Source organism: Glarea lozoyensis (assembly GCF_000409485.1).
Source record: "Glarea lozoyensis ATCC 20868 chromosome Unknown GLAREA14, whole genome shotgun sequence".
NCBI classification, from domain to species: Eukaryota; Fungi; Ascomycota; class Leotiomycetes; order Helotiales; family Helotiaceae; genus Glarea; species Glarea lozoyensis.
Window position 1 is genome coordinate 1,997,084 of NW_007360988.1, and position 22,826 is coordinate 2,019,909.

Below are 22,826 nucleotides of genomic sequence, written 5' to 3' on the forward strand. Positions count from 1 at the left end.
GGTTGCTTGATTTATTACCCAGGCATTCGAGGTTTCTACTACCCCTGCCCCAAGTTTTTTTCCACCCTCCAGCCAGTTGACAGAGCCCCAGTAAATGTAATCATCTAGTTGAAAGTAAAAAGCCGCTTGCTTGTTATGGAAAAAAGATCTGATGTGTGATTTGAGTCTTGCTTGCCAACCCCTCCCCTACGAGTTACTATTGGATGAGATTCTTCAACATAAGAATGCAAACCATCTGTCTCGTACAATATCACACCCGAAAGTTTAACCATTTGGAGACAAAATTCTCGTTGTCCTTGGCTGTGGTTATAGCGGGGACGGCAGTGGGGATTACAAAGTACTTTTTTGAAATCTGTTTGCTATTGTGATAAAGTATTTGAAAGATGTTGGGAAAAAGAATGGTTGTGATGTATGCACATCAAATTATACTGTTTTTGGGAGGTCTAATATTTGTTTGAGGTGAGCTCTTGTTAGAATCGAAAGCGGAGTCTGCTTCTTTTCAAAGCGTCTTGAATATTGACGAACCTAAGCCTTAACCGCTTCTAAACACATCAAATTTGCTTGGTACATGTAGACTCAGATACAAACAGCAAAATTTCAAGGATGCTAGTATATTGTTTGGCTTAAGGTGACTTCCTCAAAGCTTCTTTTCCTTGAGCTGACAACTAATTCTCAGAACATGCAGGAACCCGCTCACGCATACACCTTCTTTATACTATGTCTTTGAAAATTCTTTTCATGTATCATTGTACATGAAGCTAAGGTGCACATGTAACCCCCCCATATGCTTCAGTTTGAATTCAAAGGCTGAGAATGATTATTTATGCTCAGCAGTTCCCCATTCTGAAACAAGACACAACACCTTCTCAACCTTCTCAGATACTCAGCAAGACTTTCACAAAAACAAGACGTTCAGTAGTCTGAAGCATCCCTTTTACAACCACTTATCCTTCAAAATGCTGTTACGACGTCTCTTGGGCGCTACGTTACTGGCCGCTGCCACATCTCAAATAACTCAGTCGCCGTTGACGGAAACCGACAACCAACAAGAAGCTCATATGATGACCGCATTCTCGGCAACTCTCGATCTTCCATTGATTCCAACTTGGTCCCGTGCTCTACTGCGGTTGCTACCACTTCAATTCTGAAAACTCAAATCGTGACGGTGACGATCAAACCATTTCCGACTACTTTCCAGACGATGACACAAGCTTCCTTGCCTGAGGAGACTTTTGAAAGCACAGTATCAGCATCTACCATTAAGAGCCAAACTACTTCGCTTTCTACCGCAGAACTAGCCATGGAAAGTCCCCCTAGAGCAATGCCTGAGCTCGTACGACGAGGGAGTCTGTTGACCTCAACCACGACCCCTTTGCAAAGTACTGCCACCCAAAAACATGCAAATCCTTCAGAACTCGAGCCCAACCAACAGCAGGATAACAGTCCTAGCAATATTCTGTTAGCAAAGTTGGTCGCCACGCTATCAAGAGAGAAGCTGACCACTGTTTCCCAATATGCAATTATCATTACGATGGTCTGCAACGTTATCCTGTTTCTCTACAAGCTGGTGCATGGGGCTATGTGGTTGCACGAAAAGTCTCTCAAAAAACCCGAATCTAACGCACAACAAAATTCCCCAGCGGATGTTGCGCTCGTGAGACGCCCAGCAGCATCAGAGGGTCAAAGCACGGAGGATGGACTGATATCAGCCACGGCTGATTTGAAATCGGCGGCGGCTGACTTGAAATTGGTGGCGGCTGGCTTGAGATCGGCGAGCGAAGCTTCTCAAGATAATCAAGGGAATTCAGTAACGAGTGGTCAAGTTGCAACCGGGCGGCCTTCTTGAACCGCATGTCTGTTTTCTTCTTTATGATTAGAAGGATAACGCGTTTCGGGCTTTTTCATTAGGGTGTGGCTGATTGGGGAAACTTCCGTAGACATCTGTTTGGATAGAATATATCTATTTAGGTGGAATGTTTAGTTGGGCGGGTGATAAACGCGACAAGCATCCATTTTGGAATTAAGACAGGTGTTGTGGAGATATATGGATTCTAGCTAGCGAAAACTGAGTGTATATATTGACATTAAACCATTTCTTGGTTCGTAGGCCTACACACTATTAAAGGCGTTTGGGAAATATAAACGTCTTCGATAAAAAAGTCGATTATGAATGATGCTCTGTGCGCTGTCGCTAATACGTTGCATTTGTTTTCTACGTTCGAGAAAGTTGTGTCTACTTTATTAAATATTAAGATTAGGAATATTATCATGTGTCGTTTTATTCGAGCATCTGCGCATAGTTATAAAATTCCTGTTACGTGTTTGACAGTAACTATGTGTCAAATTCAATTGCATGCTTTTATCCTTGAAAGGTTCAATTTTCAGGAGAATCTTTTGTTTAAAGCAGTTGAATTTACATAATTAATTGTGCTCACAAATTGTGTCCGTCAATACTATACTTGACAAATTAAAGCCATGCCAAATTGTACAAAGTACTACGGAACCTCCACTGACTTTCTAAATAGTATTAACTGACATAAGTTATATACAATGCCTATTACGTTTGTATCATTGTGAATCGAATCCTAAATTTTAGAGTTTTAACGACTTCCACGTTTGAGCTGATAAGATGAATTAGCTCTTCAACTCGCTAATGACGATCAATTGACTAATGGATTAGAGACTCAACAAATCGTTACATCTAATTAGTCCATTGAAAATTGACGAGTAGTCGGAATAGGTGCTACTACCTTTACACTTTTATGGTTTTGAATCCTTCTACCTGTTACTAAGTTGTTGTTCTCCATTTATTCATTTCATTTATTTTATCACGTTAGATGTATTTCGATTAAAACAGGTAAAGCGTTTAAGTATTATCTCTTATAGTTCTTTGTTAAGTACCTCTTTGATAACTCGTCATTGCTTTTACTACCCTCATCAAATTCTTTGTACCGGTGCCTTTGTCTCAAGCTTTGTTATAAGCTGTTTCTTTCATCCTAATAAGACCTGTTTAATGGGAAGTATTACCTTTACGTGAAAGCTTTTACAAAAAAAGATCCTGGTTCGGGTGATCTTCAATTTCTACAAACGTTTCCAGAAAAGAACAATAAGGGAGAATGTTTATAAATTGTCTTTTTTGTTTCTTTCCCATGAGTTAGAGAAGGATCACCAAGCGAACCGAGCAATTATAGCGTCTCTTCCTGAAACAAACAATTGGCAATCCGCTTTCACTATGAGCACAAAATCTCTATCACAAGTCCTAGGACTTTACGAGCCAGTCTATGGCGCTAATATCTTGCCAGGTCCAAAAGAAATTGCCGAAAGAGAGGAATGCCCTATCTGCTTGGAAACTTACACTGAGGACCGTCCTATGTGGTTTTTAGGCCACTGCACACATACGATTTGTAAAATTTGTTTCTCTCATATGTTTAGAAGCCAAAACATGACAGTCTCAAGCAATGTTAGGGAGTTGGCCGCTTGTCCATTTTGCCGAGCAACTTTAGACCAAAGACTAAGATGGACACTTCCTCCACCTTCACAAGTCAAATCTACACACAATTTATTGTCGGGTGATTATGAAACCACCCCAAAATCGAAGGAAAACAGGTACTTAATTGGAATAAACAAGTCTGGTCAGGGCGTAAGAATTCAACACACTGCCACAGTAGAGGTACGGCAGATAGGAGACATTACAGAGACTGTATGTACACGACAATTAATGTTGAACGTAACATCATGCAAGTCTTGCATCCAGACTTACACTCCAAATTGTACAACCAAAACGATTACGAGTCAATCGAAAAAGTATTCACAACTTCTCGATCTACTGGCATACGAGTCGCCTCGTCAAGGCAATAATAAAAACACAAAACGCGAGCCGGATGTAGTCACATTTCTCTCTCCGACGGATTTCTTAGAAGAAGGCGACCCTTCTTCGAATTGTATCGTTGAATTCTGGCTTCAACGAGTGTTGATCCGGCGAATTGGCTATGATCATGACCCAGAGTGTCTACCTTGTATTTGTCCAGGGGGGTCTACATCTTACGAAGTCGTAACTTGGACCAAGAAGCTCCGAGAGCGTTGCTAGCCGGGTACATTGTTAAATTCTAAATGCCCTCCTGGTCCACTGCCAAAGGACCGACAAATCATTCTCAAGGCATTTATTGACATCCACAAGGTTTTAGCTGTTGCTCACCCTATCCTAAGCGGAAAAAAAGACCTTATATCCTTTCTCGAATCTCGGGGAATTCGAACATCCAAAAACTTCCTTGCGTTGGATCCTCTAACAGACTATCCTTTTGGCCTAGAGCTTGTTCGGAGCGAGGCAGGGATTGGACGTGCACACGTGGCTATTACGTCTGTCGGTAATGGACAGAGCGAAAAAGAAGGCGCTCGTTTGGACTGTGAGTCCTGGCCATCCGATTCACTGACGTATCCGGTCTCTATGTGGTACACATCTTTAGAAAATGTTCACCGTGGCAACTTTTAGTTCACGGAGTCGAAACTGAAATACCTTCTGGGGCTGTAAGGATGTTTCGTACCTAAAAAATTACTAAGATAAATTGCTTATCATTTGAATAAGATCATTGCAGAACAGTATTTTATGGACGTGGAAAGAGCTTAATGGAACCATTGTAAATCAGTATGTTAGGAATATAAAAAAAACTCCCGAATAATATAGCTAACACAAATATGAAGTAGCCGGAAGGCAATTTAAAAGATCAATTAAGTTCGCTTACCAAACAGAAATTAAGACACGATTTTAGTGGATTAAGTGACATGGGAATGAGACGAGTGAGATATAGGCCGTTCCGATGAGTAAAGGTGATAAAATTCAAGACTTTGATGACTGGATTGCTCCACGATCACTTGAGTGGTGTATTCACAATTGCAAGTGTCAAGGTAGTTTGAAGTAAAATGTAGAATTCATTTGGTCCTAACTATCATCTCTCATGCGGAAGCAGCAGGCTCCATGTAGTCCATGATTCGATCCGTCTATATTGATTGAAACCATCTATTTCTTTGGTGGGAGCTTGGAAGTGTCGTGAATTGCATTCGGAACAGCGCGCTCGACAGACTCTGGGAGGACCTCTTGAAGCTTTTCTGGTACTATGCTGTCCCCGGTAGCGTGAGATTGACGACCTTGGGAGCCAGTGTCGTGGACGTTGTTAGGAAGGGTCTCCTCGAGTCCCTTTGGGACCTTCTCCTGGGCCTTGTCGGGAACTTTTGCATTTATTAGTCTTGAAACAGAATGTTACTTTGGACGCAAACTCACCGACGGATTGGCCAGTGGCATGGGACTGGTTTGTGCTTGCAGACATCTTAATAGATTGTTGGAATGTAGTGCGTGAAGTGGTTGAGAAGGAGTTAATTGAAGATGAAGGGTATTTTAAAGTGCTGGTTCTGATGGTTCTAAAGCTCATGTTTGATGATTGAAAAAAGAAGTCGCACCACGAGCGCTTATATGTCCAATGAAACTCTCACTGACGCTTACTTATTAATCTTGACGTCTTTGAGTACGTAGATGAATTTGTGCTTCCGTTGCCTAATGACGAACAATATGCATCGAGATATACTGGTCATCTAAAAGTGGCTGCAGGACGACTTGGCGAACGGGAAGACCCAGCGTTGTCTTTCGAGTAGCAGGTTAAACAACCCATTTGATTCATTTCATGACCGGAATTATGTTCCTGGTTTGCGGCCTAGTTGATTCCGGTGTTGGTGATGTCTAAGTGGTCAACAAATCATGTGATTCGAAGGTGGGCGGAGATGATCTCCCACGGATTCCCGAATAGTGTTTACATCAGTTGAAATTGAAATAGCCGAAATCAAAACTTGCCACCCTATTGATCTTGGTTGACTCTTCTCGGAGCTTTCGTATAGCGAAGAGGATGAAACACCGAGAATCGAGTCTTAATCCGGTCCGGTCCGTTGACGTTGACAGGTCCTCGCGTGGCAAATGTTGAATCTAGACCTCCGAGAACACTGGATCAAATATATATCGCATTGCAATTGTGTCGTATCACTTTCTGGGTGGTATGAAAACATGAGTGTTCCTACTGCAGCGCCTTTGCCATGCGAGAGCTCCAATCAATGCACTCGTACCGTTTCCCGTCGCGGGTGGGCCAAGAACGCTGCCTACGGCAATACCGCGTATTCGTGCCATCATCAAGCAATTGCATCCCGTCTGAGCGGAAACCCTTGACGTAGATAATCCCAAAACGACCTAGAGTGAGGGTGTAACAGACTCAAGGTAAATAGACAGCTAGGACCGATGCTTCGAGATTGAGCTCAACAATGAAGGAATGAATCGATGAATCCCAAGGTCAACCCCAAAATACACTCAAATGTCTGTGTTACTCGATATATTCACAAAAGAATACTCTTGATTGTTGATTGTTGTAGCTACAACTTTTGGTCCGAAGCAGCGGCAATTGAGTCCCTATGGCGTACGAAATTATGCATTCCCGATATTGAATGAACAGTTGCTTTCAGGATGAGTGAAGCTCAGTTGATGGCGAATACTCCATATCTGAAATATCTTTTTGGTATCTCTGCGCGATATAGATTTACCAGGAACCAGAACTTTCGGCCATTGAAAAGTGCCTTCAATGGTCAAGATGAAATGTGTTGCCACGGACAAGACCCTGCCAATTGTTTTTGAGACACTGTTTGGAGCCCAAAGGTGTCTCTATCGTTGGTCCGAACTTGCAGTGGTGGCACGAACCAAAACAACCAGCTCCATCCCACTTTCGTCCGTTTCGTCCGCCGAAGACGGGAGGCTGGTTTTGGCGGATGAAGGTCACGAGGTTTCACACATTTGTACTTTTATTGCGGAATTCATGGATTCTATTAAATTTTCCCCCATAAAACGGTTCAGACATTGAGTGAATTAATCAGAAAAACGCCCAACAGATTTAGAAGTCATGTGTGTTGCTCATATGTCTCATAGGGGTACTCTAAAATGCTCCCGAGAAATCCACTCGTGAGCTTTGAAAGGTAGAAAAAGTTCCATTACATACAATACCCGAATTGTTTCTATCGCTAGGTTGAAGAAATCCGAGTTGAATCAATCCTCTTTCCATAATTGATAGGCCATAAAAGTAATTATTCCAACTTGTCCCCAAACGAATCCTGATTTCTTAGTATGTCGAGACATTTATTCCTCCGAAAGTTCAAATCAATCTCGAAATCAATCTCGAAATCAATCTTATATCAGAAAACAAAGAAAAGCATCCAGCCTGGCCAACTCATATGTTCGAGTGCTGGAAGAACCGATGGCGTCTGGCCGACCGCACGGACTCGGGCAATTGCCATTTCAACCCATTTCAATCCTCGCGCAATACGGGATTTTTGATATGAACGAAAGCTTCTCCTGACTGACTTAGGTTCACTACAACAAAAGTAGAGTCTAAGGGTATGTCGTCCGATGGTATGGGAACGCCAGTACGACGGAGGGCATCTCTCGCCTGTGATGTTTGCCGGTCCCGAAGAACAAAATGCGATGGTGCAAAACCCACTTGCTCTTTTTGCAGTGTGCACGGGCTTGACTGTGTTTATCGTACGGTAGCTGCACCAGCCCATTCCAAGTATAAAAACATGAGTCGCGTCAAGAATATAGAGGCTAATATTTGACAGACATGAGCGAGAGATTATCAGCATTCGAGAAAGATTGGATTACATCTCGGGTGTCTTGTCCATACGTCCTCGAGATCCGCATTCCGTATTTTCGGAAGAGCCAGAACGGATATCAACTAATAATGTCACCGGGGTTGGGGATTACCCCTTGGACGAATCAATCATCAGCCGGAAATGGAGAAATGAGTTTCCATTCATGACAATTCAGACGCCTTCTATGATGTGTTTTTTGGGATTACCACCAAGATTTGCAGCTCAACTGGTAGTTGCCGAAAGAGAAACCTCATCAATGTTGATTCAGCCAGGGTTATCGCTGAATGTGGAAATCCACGAAGAGCAATCAATCGGGTGAGTATCTGCATAGATTAAGCCAAGAGCAATATTCTAATTTTCCATAGAGCGTTTAGAGCCCACTGCTATAAAATTCATCACTGGTACCCTATTCTGCATCCGACATTCTTTAATACATACCTCGAAATGACAAAAGGCTTACTACCTCAGTCAACAGATCTGTTTCTCAGTCTTGTCACTGCTGCAATTGGATCAGTGGTTCAATGCAGGTCATTTCGAGAGGTTCAAGAAACCCGTCCAGACACGATTTATATCGAACGAGCGCTGTCGATATTGCCAGTTGTAAACATGGAATTCAGTCTGAGAAGCGTTCAATGCCTCGTCATGCTCACTATTTACTACAATTGTATAATGAAGCCATGTCAAGCACACGACTATATTCTGATGGCTTCTTTCAAAGCACAAGGTCTTTTCAAGTGGTGAGTATACAAATTAATTGATGAAAACAAGGCTGATAGTCCTGTATTCAGTCATTTTTATCCCGATGATGACATCAATCAAAATCTGTTGAGAAGGTGCTTTTGGTCAATTCTCATGATTGAAACGTTAGTACCAGCTCATCCATATGAACATTTGATCTAAATCGTTGATAGAGATCTCGCATACCACATCGACATGCCCGAAAGCAATGCTTGGAAATTCGATGATCGCATTCTTCTGCCCGAAATCTTCGAGTCATGGCAACCCTACAGAGAATACGAACATCACCAACTGGACGACCTCCGGCTGAATGAAAATACCACCAAAGCCTACTTTTTGGCAGCAATTGCAATGTGTCGTATGATTAGGCGATGCACTACAGCCATAACAATTTCTCACGACAAAGAAGTTTACGCGTCAGTCATTGCACATGAGCTCGCTCGCCAGCTTGATACTTGGTACGACCGTCTTCCTGAATCTTTACGATTCGATCGAACTATTGATCAGGGCGCACAAAATACTGCTGTGTTATCGCCAAGCAGTGAAATTCCAGGCCTCACTACTGCCACGAAATCTCTGAAAATGCAATACTATCTATGCTTGACAGGCATATTCTGGCCTGCAGTTTATAGCGCGGTATATGTCGACAACATAGGCTCTGAAGCGTTAGCTGATTGTGCGAGGTACTTTGACGCATATGCTTCTTTTGTGGTTAGCGCCGTGGAAGCACTTCACAATTATCCCCCAAGTCCATGGAGCATCTATGCGAGGTAAAGTCTTATCCGAAATCGCTAAGAGTTAATTGACTACATCTATCTAATAATTCTGCAGTCTCTTCATTACAACTATGGCAGCTTTCCAAGGCGCTCACTGTCCAAATCTTCGAGGCTCCATTTCGCACGCCGTGCTACGGTCTTTTCAGTTGGTCGCGGAAACTTTTCGAACGTGTCAAGAAGTAGAAGTCAGTCCTTCTTTGTCAAGGATGCAAATGGTGTTAGTTGATCGCATTGGAAACCAGTTGTAATAATCTTTCATAGTCGCGTAGTATTGTCACAATTTATAATTAATATCTTAAGGGGCAGCGAAGATTTTCTATAACGTACTTCGAAATATAGCGAAATATCTTTGTGTTAATACCTAATATAGTGATTAGTTTAGTAGAAAAGTAAATATTAACTTCTAAGCTAGAATTAACTTCTTGTCTATAGGTCTCGATAGATTAACATTTTTTATAACTACTAGAGAATATTATATTTTAAAGCTACTATATTATATTTATAAGTAAGAGAAGAGAAGAGAAATTTATATATCTAAATATTATAAAATAGCTTTAAATTTAGCTTTATAAATCTAAAATTAATAGTTATACTACTATAGTAATATAACTTTTATTAGAAATAACTATAGCTCTATATAATTTTAGGTTACTAATTTATATTATTGTTACGAGCGGCGTCGGCCTCGGCGTCGTGATACTCCTAGGACTAAAGGTCCTAGGATTAGGCGAGGTCACGGGAATTAAGTAGTTCCTAGGACCGCCGTCTAATTACTTAATTTGGTTAATATTAGCAATGTTTATGTTGGTAGATAGGCCCCGGTTTTAGGTAGTATCACGTGACAAGTAAGAGTTCGATAAGTTCGCCGGGTTCGCTGTCGAACTCGTCGAACTCGTCGAACCCGTCGGGATTTAGGTAGGGCAGGAAGTCCTATATAATGATTGTAATTTCCTTAGATAGGAGCTTCGTACTCAACTACTTATAGCAATAGTATATTATCTGTTTGACTTACCCTTATTATAACGAATAGATCTCCGAATCTATAAGTGATAATCTTGCGCCTACTTCTTAATATACTAACCTTACGATAACCCTAGTCTACCCCGGGTAGAACCGAATCGTTACACTTTAAGCACCTGTTCTTAGTAAGCACTAGATTATTAACGATAGCTCTAAACGTCACTAGTCTAGCCGGAAGCGTCGTGGGAACCCCGGTACTACTACCTCTACTAGTCCCTACCGTGATCGAGGCAAAGGAAGGCCTGCGAATCCCTCCGCCAGACAAGTATAATAGAACTCTAGCCAACCTAGAGTAGTTTATTATAAAGGCTTAGCTCTATATAGGTTTTTATAGAGACAAGTTTAGGAACGATACGGATAAGGTTTTGTTCCTAATCTCGCGCTTCGAGGGAAGGGCCTATAACTAGATCGAGCCTTATATTAGTAATTACTAGGAGAACAAGACCTAAACAGGGTTAGTATCCACAGTTTGCTCCTAGTTCGTTAAAGATTATTTCAAATTAATAAAAGACTTCGTGGCCGGTATAAGGAAGGCCTTTGGGGACATCGATATTAAGAAAAAATCGGAGCTAGCCTTACTTAAGCTTACCCAGACTAGGTCAGCTGTCCGTTACAATATCGACTTCTAGCAAACCTTAGCTAGGTTAGGACTAGGCGATAAAGTACTAAGAATACTGTTCTACCGAGGATTAAAGGAATTCGTAAAGGACGAATTATTACGTATAGATCCTCTTAAGAGCCTTTACGAGCTAAGTAAAGCCGCTATCAAAATCGATAACTAAGCGTATAAGCGTTGTATTAAAAAGAAAGGAGTTTATTCTTACTATATACGTCCAACTAAGAACTACTATAGCGATCTAATAGAACTCGATGCGATTAGTAGAAGGGAACTTAATACCTCGGAGAAGAATAGGAAGAAGCTTTCTAATAAGGAAAGGATACGTCGAAGGAAGAAGGGACTCTACTTTAAGTGTAGAAAAGAAGGTTATATAGCTAGTTTCTATTATAAAGGAAAGCCGTAGAGAGGCTAGAAGAAATAGTTCGGCAACACTAGGCAACTAGCGGTAATAAACGGAGTCACCCTACTAAAAGGTGATTAGGGTAAGTAAGAGGCTACCGAATCGAGTTCGGCGGTCTAGGTGAGATCCGAAACACCTCTAGTAAAGAAGGAACACCGGATCGGAGACTCCTTACACCGGACAGACTTAGAACCTAACAGCCCCTCGGCCTACTAACCCGAGGAAGTAGTCCCGAAACCTAGAGAATACTAGTACTTTTAAGAGACAATAGGTGAGGGAAATATTTAGATAACTAAGGATAGCTAGAAGTTTACCGCCGACTAATAGATATAGGGAGAGAAACCCGTAGTTAACACACGTTATAAAGTGTCTTTCGTAGATATAAAAAGAGTAGTATTCTAATAAGAACGTACCCGGAAGACGACTATCGAACTACTTAGACTAATTAGGTAGTTACCCTACTTAAATAATATTCTTAAGCTAGGAGATATATAGGAGATTATTAGTAGATCTCTAGGAAAACGTATTTAGGAACGGGTCTCCTTCGTTAAGGGACAAACCGACGAGTTTGTCTAATAGGAGGCCCCGGTTCTAGACACGTATACCCTACGCCTCAGTACACCCTATCGTTTACAAGAATAGGCAACGTAATACTGTGTATAGACCGACCTACTCCGAGATGTAGAGGTTACGGAGATGTTGTTAGACCCTTATAAGCTCTATACTACTAGAGAATAGGGACAAATTACGGTCGAAATAAAGATTAGAGGAAAACTAATTAGAGTTATAATTGACTTAGGGGCTAATAGGAACTATATCTTACCTCGTATAGTAAAGAAGTTAAATATCCCTATAACTAATATTTAACTATACCCTCTAAAACTCGTAGATAGGTTAGACTATATTAATAGATAGGTTAATAAAGTAACTATCCCGTTAAAATTGTCCTTACTAGATAGACATAAAGCTAATGTCTAGTTTAATATTACCGAAATCGGAAACCACGAGGCTATATTAAGAATGGCCTAGATCTAAGAGTATAACCTAGAAATAGATTAGTATATAAATACTATAACCTATAGGAGATACGCCTATAAGGGTACGTAGATTTAACTATAAGGCCGGAGAGAGGTTTGCGCTACCTTCTCTAAAGCGCCCGGACACCTCGAAGGAATAGAGGGTCCTCCACAGGATACTAGTAAGGGTATAGAAAAACAAATACCTATATAGTATAGAAGATTTAAGAAGTTATTCGAAAACCCGGAAGACTTTCGAGCCTTACCTGAACACTAACTATAGGATTACGAGATTAATCTAAAAGAAGGAAGACAACTACCTTCCGAGAAATTAAGACGACACCGGTTCGACGTCTCTAAGACGTTAGAGGAATACGTCGACATAGTACTTAAGAAAGGATAGATTAGACTATCTAAATCGCTAGCTACTTCGAACATACTAGTAGTAGTAAAGACAGGTAATAATAAAGGAAGACCTTACAGAGACTTCTAAAGGCTAAACGATATTACTATTAGGGATTAATACCCTTTACTAAACGCGTAGTATCTACGGGATAGACTAGCTAAAGTAAAAATATTTACAAAACTTAACTAGAGGAATGCCTTTAACCTTATTAGAATTAAGGAAGGATACGAGTAGATAACCGTATTTATCGTGCTCTCTAGCTAATATAAATACACCGTTATACCGTTTAGGTTAACTAACGCCCCTACAATATACTAGAGACAGAACGATAATATCCTACGAGAGTACCTCGATAAGTTTATTATCTACTACCTCGACGATATCCTCGTATATTCTGAAAACGAGGGTAAATATAAGGAGTATATCCGCTTAGTTCTAGAGGCTTTAGCTAAGGTAGACTCGAGACTAAAGTGGGAAAAATACGAGTTCGGCGTTCGGAAAACTAAGTTCCTAGGGTTTGTTATTAAACTAGGAAAAATAAATATTAACCTAGAGAAGATCTAACGAATAAAAGACTAGCTATAGTTAGAAAATATTAAAGACGTCTAGTTATTCCTCGGTTTTGGAAACTTCTGCCGACAATTTATAGAAGGATATTTAAGGATCACAGGACCGCTTACTAATCTTACCCGGAAGGACGTACCCTTCCTTATAGGAGAAAAGGAGAAAGTAGCTATATAGGAATTAAAAGACCGGTTTACTAAGGAACTAGTTATTAGGAGTTTTAGTATTAACAAACTAAGTACGGTCGAGACCGATGCCTTAGATACTACCGTAGGTGCTATCCACCTTTAACTAGACGAGAATAGGAAAATATACTCCGTTATATATTACTCCGAGAAATACTCGCCGGCTAAGTAGAACTACGACATTTATAAGAAGAAACTTATAGCTATAGTCAAAGTACTAAGATATTAGAAGATTTATCTTTAAGGAGCTAAATTCCTAGTTGTTATCCTTACGGATTATAAGAACCTACGAACGTTCTTAACAATAAAGGAATTAGACAACCGACGAATAGTACGCTAGGCCGAAGAACTCGCCTATTTCGATATTATAATCAAATATATAAAGGGAACAGACAATCCCCGGGCTGACGCTTTAAGCCGTTAACTAGGTTATAAAGGAGATAAGATCTATAAAAAATAAGCTATCCTTAAAGAAGATAAAGACAGAAATCTTATCCCTAACTCTAAAGTAATTACCGCCCTTACTAAAGTCCGAGGCCTATAGTACGATGATATTATAAACGCCTAGAACAAAGAACTAGTAGTTCCTAAGGGAAGCTCGCTATACAAAGACGGAAAACTCACGGTACTAAGCTCGTATACTTTAAAATTTATCTAGAAATTCCACGAAGCCCTAGAACACAGTTATTAAGGAATTAGGAGAACCTTCTAGAGAATTTAGTAGTAATACTATATCGACAAGCTACGAACTTTAGTTAAGAAGGTAGTAACCGAATACGACGTCTATATTCGAAACAAATCTACGTACTATACACCTTACAGACTTATAGGACAAATACCTATTCCGAAGAAACTATAGAAAATAATATCGTAGGACTTTATCGTCAAACTCCTACTATTAAGAGACCTAATAATAGGAGTCGAATACGACGCGATCCTAGTTATAATAGAAAGACTTACTAAGTATATAATCCTAATACTATATAAGGAGTCAAGTACTACTAAGGAATTAGTATACGCTTTTATCCGATATATAGTTACGGACCACGGTACCCTAGAAGAAATAGTCTTAGACCGAGATAAGCTATTTACATCTAAATTCTAGACGGCCGTAACCGCCTATATAGGAATAAAGCGAAAGCTATTAATATTGTTCTATCTATAAACAAATAGAGGTAACAAAAGAATAAACTAAGTAGTTAAAGTATACTTAAGGTGTTATATAAACTATAAATAAGACAATTAGGTCGCCTTATTACCAATGGCCTAGTTCTCGTACAATAGTATAGCTATAGAAATAATATAAGTATTACTATTTAAAGCTAATTTTAGTTATAAGAAAACAGCGTTCTAAGAACCTTACAACGCGTCTATCGACAACTAGGCAGAAAGAATCCTCGTTAATAACCTTTCCTCCCTTTATAAACAACTCGTCGAAGAACTTAAGTTTATCTTAGAAAGGAACGCGTCCTACTACAATAAGAAACGTAGTTAGGAGCCTACGCTAGGAGAGGGGAATAGAGTTTATTTAGTTAGACGAAATATCTAAACAAAACGACTAAGCGACAAACTAGATAATAAGAAACTTGGACTATTCAAAATTAAAGCGTGTAAAGGACCTTTAAATTACGAGCTAGCTCTACTAAAAAGTATAAACATCTTTCTAGTGTTTTATATATCTCTCCTCGAGCCAGCACCGCCTAGAGCGCTACTAGCTCTAGTTATAGAAATAGAACCGGTAAACTCTAACGCCGAGTACGAAGTCGAAAGAATCTTAGACTATAAACTCGTTAGAGGAAAACCACGTTATCTAATAAAATAGAAGGACTACCTATAATTAGAAAACACATAGAAACTAATAAGTAACCTCAACTACCCTAAGTAGCTTAAGAAGTTCTACCGCTAGTATCTAGGGCCTCCTAGAAAGACCTAGGATCGAAATTCGGATCGAGTAGTGACGGGTCGTAAGCGGAGAAGTCGTCGGGCGGGGTAGGGTGGGCCAGTAGTCGTTCTACTTCTACTTCCCTCTCCTCCTTCTCCCTCTTCTCCTCTTCTTTCTACCGCTCCTTCCTCTCTAACTCGTCTAGCTCGTCTAGCGAATTAAGACCCGCCGAAATTATCTTCTACTTTCGCTCGCGAAGAAAGCGTTTCTACTTCTTAATACGTAGGGCGCGGGAGGTGGCCTCCTGTTGGGCCGCCTACGCCTTCTACTGAAGATCCTACACCTCTTCTTCCTCGGCCTCTAGCTTAGCCTCCTAAGCCTCGATACTCTCCTAGTCGAATTCCGTGGGTATCTGGTTCACCTCTTTTATATTATAGGTCTTACTAGTAGCGGTGTAGGCACCGCAACGACTATGGTTCGGGTTTCGTGAAACCATATATGTTTTTCCCGCCTTTTTATAACGAGAACAAGGCGCTATCTTTCTTCTAGTTAAATTGATCTGTTTTCTAAGGGCCACGATATTAGAACGTTTAGTCGTACGGTCGGGTAGTATATTAGAAAGAAGGGAAGTCTATAGCCTTCGACCGACGCATTTCTTAGTCGTACTTAAGCGTGCGGACCCGCTAGTCCGAATAGGGGATAGTGTTACGAGCGGCGTCGGCCTCGGCGTCGTGATACTCCTAGGACTAAAGGTCCTGGGATTAGGCGAGGTCACGGGAATCAAGTAGTTCCTAGGACCGCCGTCTAATTACTTAATTTGGTTAATATTAGTAATATTTATGTTAGCAGATAGGCCCCGGTTTTGGGCAGTATTACGTGACAAGTGAGAGTTCGACAAGTTCGCCGGGTTCGCTGTCGAACTCGTCGAACTCGTCGAACCCGTCGGGATTTAGGTAGGGCAGGAAGTCCTATATAATGATTGTGATTTCCTTAGATAGGAGCTTCGTGCTCAACTACTTATAGTAATAGTATATTATCTGTTTAACTTACCCTTATTATAACGAATAGATCTCCGAATCTATAAGTAATAATCTTGCGCCTACTTCTCAACATACTAACCTTACGATAACCCCAGTCTACCCCGGGTAGAACCGAATCGTTACAATTATTAAGTATAGAATAGTATAATAAAGACTGTAAAATAGTTCTAAGAAGATTATCTTATAGCTTATCTTAGTAAAATAGATATATAGTCTTAGTAGTAAATCTTTATTTAGATTTTTTACCTTAAATTTTATTTATAAGAAGTAAAGATATATTCTTAAGTATAGAAGAGCTAGTAAAATCTATAAACTTAAATATAGTAAAGTAGTACTTATATTTACTTCTTAAAAATAAACCTAGTAGCTATAATACTTTAGTAGTAAACTCTTTATTTAGATTTCTTAAAGCTAGTTTTATTTCTAAACTACAAATTTATATTTATAAGTGAAAAATATAGAGATAAAACTAAACATTAAAATATAGTTAAGTAGCTCTTAGATTTACTTACAAAAAACGAGATATATAGCGGTAGCGACCGGACTTTTCCTTCGATTTATTATCGCTATTTACATTTTGAAGTCGCCAAAATTTTAAAGTCGCCAAACTCTATTTTCCAGTTATGAAGTGGGACATCAAACTATAGAGTTAAATTAAGTAGAGTTCCTCACAGATCTTGTTCGTAAAAGCAAACGATAGCCAGCATGCCACAGTGGAGCACCGACATACCACCCCAAATCCGAGATTTAGCTGCGATGGCATATATTCTATCGTGGCCCGATATTGCCACAGCTTTCAAATTCGACTGATTACTCAAAAGTCCAATTCAATACCTTGCAAAAATCCTGATTGGTGAAATACACCTCCGTTCCCCTTTCGACCTCGCTTATCGCGAACGCCATCCCGACACACGCTGATTGTGGGGAACCGAATCTTCCCCATCATGCCCCGCATTTCAGCTATCCCACTTCTCGCTTGTCGCCATCTCTCTCCCGATACCCGCGAGGCCATAAACTATACAAAAATCGACCTTCAACGTGATATATTGAAGATGCAAGGGGAAACAAGATTTCAATATGCAGTATTCTTCGAAAGGTTCTTCTAGTGCTCATGCACGCGGCTCTGTTCGGCAGGTGGTATCAGTCTTTTGCGGGGTAGGTGTTTTTGGATTTGTGACTTGCATGGCTCTCGGGGTTGGAGAACGGGGTGAGCTGACTTTCAAGGGAGATTTGGACTTGAGGAACTGGGGAAACCTGAGTGGATTGACGCATACTGCTTTTGCTGAGCATCTTGCCGCATGTCTTGGGTCTGTCTGTTGCGGGGTTTGTGGAGTCCCCGCGTAAAACATTCGAGAATCCGAACATCTCGAACGGTCGAAGGTCGGATGGCACGGTGTAGAGTTCTGCAGATCTCATCTCAGTATTGCTAAACTTCGGACGTTGAGTTGATGGTCCAATATGGCTATATAAGCCCATTCCTCATCAAAAGAAACTCATCTTCATCCTCTCACCGATCAACAACCCAGAGCTAAAAATTTTGCTCTCCGCCAAAATGGGGTTTTTTTGCAAGCAGAGCGTTCTGCTTAATTTCATATTCTCCCTCTCCGCATTACAGACATGTGTTTCCGGTAGTGTCATCGCTCGAGCAGCAGACTGTCATGCGAATTCCTACAAGGGACCATTAAATCCAAGTTTTGAAAACGGAATCAAAGACTGGAAAGTTATCAGCGGCAATGCCTTTGGTGATAATTCGGCCAGCAGCGAGACAAGTTACTGGGGGGGACCTTTCAACAAAATTGGCAACAGTTTTCTCTGGGGTTTACTTCAATCTGGAGAAGCTGCTGTGGGAGAACTTCATTCAAGCACCTTCCGAGCGAGCTCTTTCATGAGTTTTCTGATTGGAGGTGGTTGGGGACCTGAAGATCTTTATGTTGGACTTGTTAGCGAGAGTGATGGCAAGATACTCTATCGTCAGACTGCCACCAACGATGAGGCTATGATTCGTATCGTTTGGGACACCAGTGCTTATGCAGGCCAAAATGTTTACGTTTCGGTAGTCGACAACAGCACGGCAACATCCTGGGGACACATCAATTTGGATGACATCCGAACTGGATGTGATGCCTTGATCGGAGAGAAAGGAAATCATTTCAACGTACTCGGTCAAGCAAACCAGCCAATTCGATCACAATCAACTCTCAAGCCCGATCAACTTTTCGCATCAGATCCAATCCGTCCACAATTTCATTATACACCTTACCAAGGATGGATCAACGATCCAGCTGGATTAATAGAGTGGAAAGGAAAACACCAACTGTTTAGTCAATTCAATCCAGTCGCACCTCTCTGGGGTCCAATGCACATGGCACACGCAGATAGTTCCGATGCTGTTCACTGGCGAGAATTGCCGGTCGCTATGTATCCTCCGTACGTTCAAGATCCTCTCGACACCAGCGGTCGATTTACTGGTAGTGCAGTCTTAGACAACAGCACTGGGGGCATCCACTTCATCTTCACCGATGCAACAGATGTTTCCCGCCACCCTGGTAAACTCCCCGAAGTCCAATCATCAGCACTTAGCACGGATGGAATAAACTTCGATTTCTATTCGGGAAACCCAATCATTGCAGCACCACCTCCTCGCTCCGGTAATGGTTGGCGTGACCCAAAAGTCTTCCACGACACGACTGACAACACCTGGAAGATGGTAGTCGGATCTGGCGAAGGAGCTACCGGAAACGTTCAATTGTACGTTGCTACCGATGAAAAACTACTATCATGGAAGTACATTGGAGTCCTGACAGAAGGCACCGGAAGCACAGGGGGAATGTGGGAGTGTCCAAATTTCTTCCCTATCGGCGACAAATGGGTCTTGTTCTATGGGGGAAATAGCCTCGGATTTTGGGAAGTTGGAACTTATGATGGAACGAAATTCACATCTGAGAAGGTCGGTCTGTTGGACGCGGGACCGGACAGTTATGCAATGCAATGGTACAAAGATTCCGCCGGACGAAATCTCGCTATCGCGTGGATGGGAAACTGGCCAACGTCAAAATGGCCAAGTCGTGTTAATGGGTGGGCAGGTACACAGTCTATCACCCGTGAGTTGTTCATCAGAGCAGATGGTGGACTCGGAAGTAAGCCTATCAAGGAAGTTTCCAGCCTCGCAAACGGACCAGCGAAGGCCTTGGGAGCGAAAAATGTCCACGGCACAATTTCAGTTGGATCCACAAACACCGCACGCCTCCAAGTAACCGTTGATCTAGCCACCAGCAACGCCCCTGGCTTCACAATCTTCATGCACAAATCCAACGTCGAGCAAGTGACGCTCTACTACTCCGTCAAGAACCAAACTCTCACACTCGACACCACGAACGCGGGTTACGGCCAAGCCGGCACGTGGAATGCAGTTGTTGCAAAATCTCCAGACAACAAATTATCGCTTGATATCTTCATTGATCGGTCGAGTGTGGAGGTTTTTGCTGGTGATGGAACGGCTATGACGGCGACTGTGTTTCCGAGATATCAGGAGTCGACGGCTGTTAATATTGAGTCTGTGGGGGGAAAGACTGTTTTTGATAGTATTACGTTGACGCCTTTTGGGTCTACGTGGAGTTAAAAAAGTAGACGATAGTTGTGAGGTGGCAAGTTGGCCAGAAGGCTGGTTTGTTGTAGCTGATAGTTTTTGAAAATTGAGCCTTTGTTCGATTTTTCATCGCTTGGAATCTTAAACGCTTGAATTTTGCAAGTTGTTATTTCAAATCTTATTATACTCACATGGGTCAAAAACCCATAGTTGAGGCATGGGTATATTTTGGTTTCATTGTAATTCAATCAATGTAGAGGACTTTAAAATGATATTTTGCATCGGGCCGACGATGATCGTATTATGGTACACATGCACTTCATGAACATCTGAGTCTCCATTCTCCACCCGGCAAGTCATTCACCTCTCCATTTACAAGTTTCACAATGACTCCGCGCGTACCCCCAATCAACTCGCCCTTCACTCCTGGCAAAGAAACACTTCCCTTTGTTCCCTTTGGCGTCGCAAATTTCAACGCCTTAACTGTACCATTGCAAGCACTCACCGTGCTAGAGAACTTCCCAAGAGGAGTTTCAAACCCAGCATCAACATCCGTCAAATCTCCAAGAGCTGGACTAATTTTCCACGTCCTACCAATGCTCGATGTCAAGTGAAGGCCCGCGATGTAGAAACTCATCAGACTGGTAGGTCCTGTACTCCATCCATGAGCATGCGAGACTCTTGGATCATTATTGTAAGGTGCGTAATGGAGGGATCCATCGGCAGAGTATCCTTCCATGAATGTCGAGTTAGTCATACGTGGATCGTTGAGCATGAAACCCCATTGCAGTCTAATAAGATCTAGAGCATCTTGAGTCTCTTGGCCAATGAAGTGGGCTTCAAGTTCGAATGATCCAATGAATGGTGAGATTGTCAGCGGCACGCCTGCTTCCGGGGAAGGAGCACCATAAGTTCCCCAACGAGATTTAAGTGCGTTCGTGATTGCTGAACTTTGAGCTGTAGAGAGCGTGAGGTTTGCTTTCACCGCCCAAGCATTGCCGTCCTGTGGTGATAGAGTTGTAGTTTCGTTGTCGAGGAACAGACTGGTTGCAGGATTCCATAACAGCTTGTTGGCCGCTACCTTTATGGCGTCCGCCTTGGGTGCCCAGTCAGCTACAGATGCAGAGTCGTTGAGTATGGAGGCTAGATTGAGGCCTTGATTGATGGTGTAATAGAGGATAGCATTCGCTTCGATATTCTGATCGTCGTTAGTCTCTGTGACATGGGGAAATCATGGCAACTTACATGTCCACCCATACCAACTCTCAACCAGTCTGCACTGGATGTGACATTCATCAATCCAGTCTCATCGATGTAACTCAATGACCAAGCCAGACCACGTTTGAAATTATCCCAGTGACTGCGGAGATATGTCACATTTCCAGAATATTGATGGTAGTAAGAGATCCCAATCAAAGTATACAAGTGGTATGTGAAACTGACGATACCGAGATCGCTGAATGGAAACCCAGCATATGGCATCAATCCGGTGGTGGCATTTTGAAGTGAGACGAGAGAGTTCAATGCATTGCGTACCGACTCTAAGTCATTGGTACTGACAAAGACACTTGGAAGTGCTACTGACATGTCTCCTGGCCAGACTTCCCGATCACGTTTCGCTCCATCAGTCATTGCTGAGCGCCCTTCGGTGATGGTTGCATTGTTGTACCATGTGACTGTTTCTGGCAATGAGATGTTTTGGTCTTTGGTAATAGTCCCCAAATGAACTAGAGCGTTTCCCCATTTCGGGTCAATTGCGCATATTTGGTTTGTGTAAGCTCCTATATTACTTTTAGTTCTGTTTCATTTCTAACATCGAGAGTGACATACCAGCATACCAGACTCGGTTCAACAACTCATCGTTCGAATGGAAATACCCTGAGTAGCCTCTCAAATCTTGGGCCGGGGCAGCGGTGTAATAAACACTGACACCCTGTACATCAATGGTCGCAGAAGAATTGGACACCACGCTGAGGTATCGGAAAGCACCGCGATCATATTTTCTTTCAACCGTATACGTCCCTGGACCTTCGCCGACCGGCAACCATATCACCTCGTCAAGACCCGCATCTGCTGTCGCATCACTTCCTTGCCCATTGATCCACAAACTCGACTCAGTGTAAGTCAAACCAACAAACGCATCTGGCGAAGAAGACTTTCCCACCTTGACGGAAACCACACCGCCGATGTTCTTGGTGTAATCAAAAGTTATGGAAGAAACGCCATTGAAAGTTGCTGTACCATTCGGTCCCCCAATCAAGGATTTTGAATTGGTGAGCGTGCCATTGACCTGATGGATTCGAGGAGGATAGATTGTTCGCGATTCAGGAGCAAGAATGTAATTGGAGTATGGTACCGTAGCGAGGGATTTCTGGGCCACGCTGGCTACTACCGTCAGTGTAAGGATCAAATTCATCCTGACTCGGAAATTTCAATGATGGCAATGCACAGGAAAGTAACTCATACCAAAGGAAGGGGAAATGATTTATTTATAAACCTCGATAGATCCCCAAATCTTGGAAAGTCCCCAGAGATACGACCCCGCAGTCTAGAGCTTGGTGGGAGTAGCAAGCTTTTTGTTGCCGCGTGAAATGCCCGTAATAATGACAGCGCAGAAAGTTAATGCTTCAAGGATATCCCCATACTCAAAAAGTCTTTTATCGGCATATGAAATCCTGGTCACAAAATCGAAGAGCAACTCTCAAACTCGGGTGAACAAACAGCGATAGCTTCAAGCCATAGCACGAAGGGCCGATGATGAATCCATCTAAAAATGTCGGAGAAGTGGACGTAGTAAAACCTTTCCCCGGAATGTGGACGACTGGCGGCGTTTTTGTGGAGGTTGAGGCGGGGAATCCTTGATGTCCGGTGGCAACGACTGCCGGTCACTTGGCCGGACAAGGTTTGGATTTTCTCCACAAGT

General features: G+C 42.0%; 5 protein-coding genes across 5 annotated transcripts; 3 read left to right on the plus strand and 2 right to left on the minus strand.

Annotated features, from left to right (window-relative positions):
* Positions 1-1,201: 1,201 nt before the first annotated feature.
* GLAREA_07256 (uncharacterized protein) lies at positions 1,202-1,846 on the plus strand (the record flags this gene model as incomplete). The annotated part of the gene is made up of 1 exon (XM_008081204.1): positions 1,202-1,846. The coding sequence occupies one exon, from the start codon at positions 1,202-1,204 to the stop codon at positions 1,844-1,846; it is 645 nt and encodes a 214-aa protein (XP_008079395.1).
* A 3,168-nt stretch (positions 1,847-5,014) lies between these two features.
* On the minus strand, positions 5,015-5,321 carry GLAREA_07257 (uncharacterized protein; the record flags this gene model as incomplete). Its single annotated transcript, XM_008081205.1, has 2 exons — positions 5,015-5,223; positions 5,276-5,321. The coding sequence occupies 2 exons, from the start codon at positions 5,319-5,321 to the stop codon at positions 5,015-5,017; spliced, it is 255 nt and encodes an 84-aa protein (XP_008079396.1).
* Positions 5,322-7,429: 2,108 nt separating this feature from the next.
* On the plus strand, positions 7,430-9,183 carry GLAREA_07258 (C6 transcription factor, putative; the record flags this gene model as incomplete). The annotated part of the gene is made up of 5 exons (XM_008081206.1): positions 7,430-7,566; positions 7,639-7,986; positions 8,037-8,408; positions 8,460-8,534; positions 8,583-9,183. The coding sequence occupies 5 exons, from the start codon at positions 7,430-7,432 to the stop codon at positions 9,181-9,183; spliced, it is 1,533 nt and encodes a 510-aa protein (XP_008079397.1).
* Positions 9,184-17,869: 8,686 nt separating this feature from the next.
* On the plus strand, positions 17,870-19,936 carry GLAREA_07259 (Arabinanase/levansucrase/invertase; the record flags this gene model as incomplete). The annotated part of the gene is made up of 1 exon (XM_008081207.1): positions 17,870-19,936. The coding sequence occupies one exon, from the start codon at positions 17,870-17,872 to the stop codon at positions 19,934-19,936; it is 2,067 nt and encodes a 688-aa protein (XP_008079398.1).
* A 286-nt stretch (positions 19,937-20,222) lies between these two features.
* Positions 20,223-22,319, minus strand: GLAREA_07260 (Six-hairpin glycosidase; the record flags this gene model as incomplete). The annotated part of the gene is made up of 3 exons (XM_008081208.1): positions 20,223-21,101; positions 21,149-21,684; positions 21,734-22,319. The coding sequence occupies 3 exons, from the start codon at positions 22,317-22,319 to the stop codon at positions 20,223-20,225; spliced, it is 2,001 nt and encodes a 666-aa protein (XP_008079399.1).
* Positions 22,320-22,826: the final 507 nt, after the last annotated feature.